A 6385-nucleotide genomic window follows, 5' to 3' on the forward strand; every position below is an offset into this window, starting at 1 on the left:
CGGGTTCGCGACTCGGAAGCACGTCTACTACGAAGACAAAATCCGGAGTTGAGAAGGGACGAACAAGCCCAGAACACCATGGCGCACCGGTCAAGAAGGACTGTCGCGAAATTAAGGGAAACTGAACGGATTCGCGACGCGGAGGCACGTGCACTACGAAGGCAAAATCTGGAGTTGAGAAGGGATGAACAAGCCCAGAACACTATGTCGCACCGGTCAAGAAGGACTGTCCCGCAATTAAGGGAAACTGAACGGGTTCGCGACACGGAGGCACGTGCACTACCAAGGCAAAATCTGGAGTTGAGAACAGATGAGCAAGCCCAGAACACCATTGGGCATAGGACCAGAAGGACTGTCCCAGTTTCAAGAGAAGCTGAACGTATTCGTGATAGACTTGCGAGAACTGAAAGACACTTAAACCCTATTACAAGACGCTGGGAGCAACTAAGAAATACGTCCCAAAGGAGAATTACTCGACAGCAAAATTTGAGACGAGAGGAAACTCTTAGGCAAAACGCACTTGAACAAGTCCAGCTTCACAGATGTAATCCAGAAAATCGAAGAAGAGAAAACGAGAGGCAGCGTTTGAGGATTGCAGCGAACCGAGAAAATCTGTCTCCAGAAGCACTAGAAGAAGATCGTAATACTCAGAACCAATTACGGTACTTGGCGCAATATGAAGCCAAAATAAAAGAAGGGCCTACTATGGTGTGCGTGTGTTGTGGTGGAACTTGGTTTCCCCACCAAACCAAAAAATTTAAAAAGTGTAACATTGCAACAAAGCACCCAAATCTCGACGTCAACACAATATTTTACTTGGAAAATGAATTTCCGAGCTTATCGGAAAAGTTCACATTTTGTCTGACATGTTACCGTCAAACAATGTCAGGGAAAATTCCAAATATATGTCTTGCGAATGGACTGCAGTTTGTAGACATACGAGATGCCTTGAAAAATTTAACATGCCTGGAAGAACGCCTCATATCTCCAAGGATTCCATTCATGAGAATTGTATCTCTTGGATACGAACGCCAATGTGCTATTAGAGGAGCAGTTGTAAATGTGCCTATATCAGTGGTCGAGATAGTGACCGCTCTTCCTCGCAGATTTGAAGACACTCACATTGTCCAAGTTCTTCTGAAACGTCGCTTGGAGTATAATCATAGTTTTATAACGGAAACTGCAAGGCCATCGAAAGTTATAGCAGCATTACAGTGCCTTATGACAACGGAACTATACCGCTTGCACAATATTCAGGCATCTGGAGGACGGTTGGCAGACGTTCGGAACCATGAATCAGTGCCTTTTATCGCCGATCCGGCAGATGAGCATATCGTCAGAGATTTGCAGACGCGCCATGAGGTAAATGTTGGAATTGGGCTAATCGGAGAAGATGAGATAAATCCAGGTGGTCAAGAAACACTTTTGGATAACGAGCTCATCGAAAACCTTCCATTAGACCGAGTAGCAATAGCCCCTGGAGAGGGCCGAATTCCTATTGATATAACAAGAGATGACGATGCAGAGGAATTGTCTTTTCCAACAATTTTTTGTGGCAAAAAAAGGCGAACGACGCTTAACTACAGCAAAATAGTGAGGTCAGAAGTTCGCAGATATGACCGACGATGTGCACGTGTTGATAATTTGCTCTGGAAATATAAATATTATGAGTTGCAGCGCATTAAAGATGCAATTTCTATTTGTTTGCGGAAAAAATCTGGAGCCTCCAACATCACCGCAGCAAATATGGTCGATACGAATTTTATTAGCAACTTAGTCCAACATGACGAGGGATACCACATCCTAAAGGGTCTCAGATCATCCCCTGCTCACTGGGAGGCAGAGAAAAAGAAGGTTTTAGCGATGATTCGTCAATTTGGGTTGCCATCGTTATTTATCACCCTGTCGGCTGCAGAGACAAAATGGACTGAATGTTGGTTATTCTAACAAAACTTGTGGACAAAATGGATATTTCCGAAACTGAGGCGGCACAACTATCAAATTCAGAGAAGGCTCGGCTTATAAGGACAGATGCTGTAACCTGTTCACGGTACTTCGATTATCGTTTCCGACAAATGGTTAAGCTACTCAAAGATAAAATATTTGAGCCACATGTGCTTATTCATTATTACTGGAGGATTGAGTTCCAACACAGAGGTAGTCCTCACTGTCATGGAATGTACTGGATAAGTAACGCACCTACTCTGGAGACAGAAGGTGTTATAAATATTGACCCCATTGTGGAATTTGTCGACCAATTTATAACAACAGATGGAAGCAATCCAGAGGTGCAGCAATTTATTGACTACCAAAGACATAGTCATGGTCGGGCTTGCTTGAGAGATATAAGAGGTCAGCAAGTCTGCCGTTTCAACATGCCTTACCCACCAATGCCCCGAACTGAGGTATTATTACCTCTGGACGAAAACGAAGTAAGCGAACAACACCTGGCTCTGTTGCAAAAAATTAAAAATGTTTTAAGCCAACATAATGATAATATGGAAGCAGAGAACTTGAACAACTTTGAGGAATTCTTAATGCATCCAGACATTTCCCCAACCTATGAGAATTACAAATTAGCGCTGCGTTCCAGTTTAAAGAAGCCTCAAATATTTCTACGAAGGAAATTTTCAGATAGACTGCTTAACGCATATAACAGCGACATTTTGCGTTTGCATAGAGCAAATATGGACATTCAGTTCATACTTGACGCCTATGCATGCTGCAGCTACATAAGAAATTATATCAACAAATCTAATAGAGGGGTATCTCAGCTGTTAAGACAAGCCATGGATGAAATAAATGACGGAAATTTCACAATTAAGCAAAAATTACAACACATAGGCAATAAATTTGTTAACGGATCGGAGGTGTCCGCCCAAGAAGCATCCTATAATATTTTGGGTCTCCATCTTTCAGAAGCCAGCGAAGGAGAAATTTTTATTAATACGTCACACCCAGGCAAAAGAGTCAGAATGGTGAAGCCGAAAAGTGATCTAGGAAGGCTTCCTGCTGATTCAACTGATATTTATGTACCGAACTTGCTGGATCATTATATTTAAAGGCCAAGTCGGCTAGGGCAACTCTGTCTTGCTGATTTTGCTGCATTGTACCGATTTTCAAAAACAAGAACAGTGTCTACACTTGAAAACGAGGACAATGAAGAAGTCGAACCAGTTGATGAAAATTCTGAAGCAAACGACCTCCGGCTTCAACTAAATGATAGGAGCGGTTTCATCTGGAAGAGAAAGCGCCCTCTTATATTAAGGTGGAGACGTTTTAGTGTTGAATTTTCTCGATCAGACTACTTTCGGGAAATGGCTATGCTATTTTATCCCTGGCGTAGCGAGGCAGCTGATTTAATCGATGCTGACATAGAATGAGTTTGTAATGACAACAAATCAATTATTGAATAGAACAAGCTGAAATACGACAAGTTCTCAGACCGTGAGCTCGAAAATATTTTAGAGAACTTAAATCAGCAAACAGCAGAGGAAGATGTTCAGGTTGATGTTACCCCTTTCTTGAATGAAGAGTTTAGAGCACTAGCTATTCCAGAAATCGGCAATGATGTCGACGTATTTCAAAGCGATGAGCCATAGAACCCAAACTTGGAGGAGGTCAGGCTCATAAGACTACCTATACTTATTCAAGAAAATGAGCTGCTCTCAATTGTGCGCTCCTTGAACAGAAAACAGCGGGAATATTTTTATCATGTTCACCATAACATGAAGCTGAAGAGACACTTTTACGAATACGTCGGAGGCGGAGTTGGAGTAGGAAAAAGCCAATTAATTTCCGCTTTATACCAGTCACTGACAACACGAGCAAACAGCTTATCCGGCAGTAATCCCGAGACAATTAAAGTCTTATTGTGTGCTCCTACAGGAAAAGCTGCATTTGGGATTGGAGGCGTTACTTTGCACTCGATTTTTTCCTTACCGATAAACCAATCCTCAACTGAATTACGACCTCTCAGCAATGATAGTGTTAATTCTATCTATTCAAACCTAATAGACCTTCAGTTAATAATAGTGGACGAAATTTCAATGGCCGGTGCCAAAATATTTGGATATTTAGATGCCCGTTTAAAACAAATATTTCGCTCTAGCGAGTATTTTGGAGGTATACCATTAATTGTTTTTGGCGACTTAAAGCAACTCTCGCCAGTAGGAGACACATGGATTTTCTCACCAAACCAATTGGATCCATATAGCGCAATTACTGGCACACCACTTTGGGATTTGTTCCGTTTCTTCGAACTCACCGAAATAATGCGCCAAAGAGAAGATCAGGCATTTGCCGTTGCTCTCAACAACATGTCCGAAGGAAATATGACATCTGATGATATCGAGCTCATTAAAGCAAGAGAAACCAATTTTAACGAGATACCCAACGACTGTATTCATCTTTTTTATTCCAACGCGGATGTATCTCTATATAATACTGCAAGATTGGCTAAAATCGCCACAGAAGAGTTCATCTCTACAGCGAAAGACAGTGTGAAGGCGAACTCTCTTTCGGAGCGAAGTAAAACGGTTATATTGGATGCCATTAAGAATTTTAAAATATCGGAGACACAAGGAATGTGCTACGGTTTACAACTGAAAACCTCTGCAAAATACATGATTATGGTCAACATTAATACTGCAGATGGTTTGTAAATGGAGCTACGGGCCGACTAATGCAAATTGACCATCGAGGCCCCGAACGGACACCAGTAATTCTTTGGATGCACTTTTCCGAGCCAGGAATTGGAATAATAGCACGTTCCAAAAAGCCTCACCCCACGAATCGAGCTGGACACCAATTGAAAAAGTAGTGCGCACCTTCCAGTATAGAAGAAACGAACATGTCTCGATAGAAAGAAGGCAGTTCCCTATAATACCAGCAGAGGCAATAACAATACACAAAAGCCAAGGAGCAACTTACAGATTGGTTGCTATTCATACTGTGAAGGGAATGAGCCGATCAGCTTTGTACGTCGGATGCAGTAGAGCAACAAGTGCTTCAGGACTATTTATTGTAGGTAATTTTATTCCACCTAGACCTTTTGGAGGCAACGAAGTAGTCCAAGCACAGCTGAATATACTTCGGACATTAAAAAAAATTAGAGACGCACTGCAAATTTGCAACTGAGCGCCCAGATAACACTCTTCTATTGTACTATCAAAACATAAGAAGCTTAAGAAAGCATATCGATGACATTAGAAGTGACCACCTTATTTGTTCAGCGGATATCATTTGTTTTGCCGAGACTTGGACCCGTCCAGAAGAAGAATTACAAATCGAAGGCTATAGTATTGTGGCGCGTATCGATGGAGCAACTGAGACTGGACAAAGCCGCTCACGGAATGGAGTAATAATTTACTGTAAAACTGGTCATGAAAGTTGCTTTACCACAAGTTTCATTAAAAGTCATCATGTAGCCGGAAAAGTGTATCAGTTTCTGGCGATATCAAGACCAGACTTGGCAATCGCTGTAGTATACAGAAATCCATCTTTTTCATTACCAGCATTTAGAAGAATATTGGAAGAAGATATAAAGGAGCTGAGTAATAGAAATAATGGAGAATTAATAGTTGTTGGAGACTTTAATGTCTGTCGCATTACGTCAAATGATGTTCTTGGAACGCGCATGAGCCAACTAGGATTGCATTCCTTACTGTAACATCTTCCTACTACAAAGCAACAAACCGCGATTGATTGGTTATTGGCAAGTTTTTCTGCAGACAGAACAAGGGCGATAACATATGAAACCTCATTCAGCGACCATGACGGGATATTTTTTAGTGTTGGCGATTAATGTTATTATATTTTCACATGTACCACATACGTTTGTATTTAAACACTTTGTTGTAGAACACCTTATTTTACTTTATCATAAGTCTTTTTGTTTTATTTAATGTATTTGAAATTTAAAAGTAGTAGGTAAAAATTAAATAAAGAATAAAATAACAAGTAAGAAAGTCTAAGTTCGGGTGGAGCCGAACATTAAATACCCGGCGCAAGTATTAAATATATGTTTTTCACCTTTCCGAAAGCTACCGCTAGATGGTAAGCCGGGGTGTATCAATTTTGAGTAAATTAGCGTCCTAAAATTTCGAAATATTGCAGTTTAAAGCATTTGTGAAAATTACCGCTACACGAAAAGCGGCTGTAAGTTTAGTCCGATTTCAATTATTTTCAACATTTTGCTTTTATGTGGCCAGCACAATAACCACACCGAGTTTGGTACAAATTGGTAGAACGGTTACCGAGTTACATATATGTAATCATAAGTGGGCGGTGCCACGCTCATTTTCCAAAATTTTATCATAAACGTCTTTCTTGGTAAAGAATTGTTGCAAGCATCAATTTTGAATAAATTTGCTTTAATAATTAC

The 6385-nt window shown here is 40.8% G+C and overlaps 1 protein-coding gene across 1 annotated transcript; it reads left to right on the forward strand.

Moving 5' to 3' along the window:
- Positions 1-4049: 4049 nt before the first annotated feature.
- On the forward strand, positions 4050-4664 carry LOC118756199 (ATP-dependent DNA helicase PIF1-like). The gene has a single exon (XM_036490974.1). It carries the CDS (start codon positions 4050-4052, stop codon positions 4662-4664), a length of 615 nt encoding a protein of 204 aa, XP_036346867.1.
- Positions 4665-6385: the final 1721 nt, after the last annotated feature.

The sequence above is a fragment of the Rhagoletis pomonella genome, unplaced genomic scaffold, assembly GCF_013731165.1.
Source record: "Rhagoletis pomonella isolate Grant_MI unplaced genomic scaffold, Rhpom_1.0 Rhpom_scaffold_09228, whole genome shotgun sequence".
NCBI lineage: Eukaryota > Metazoa > Arthropoda > Insecta > Diptera > Tephritidae > Rhagoletis > Rhagoletis pomonella.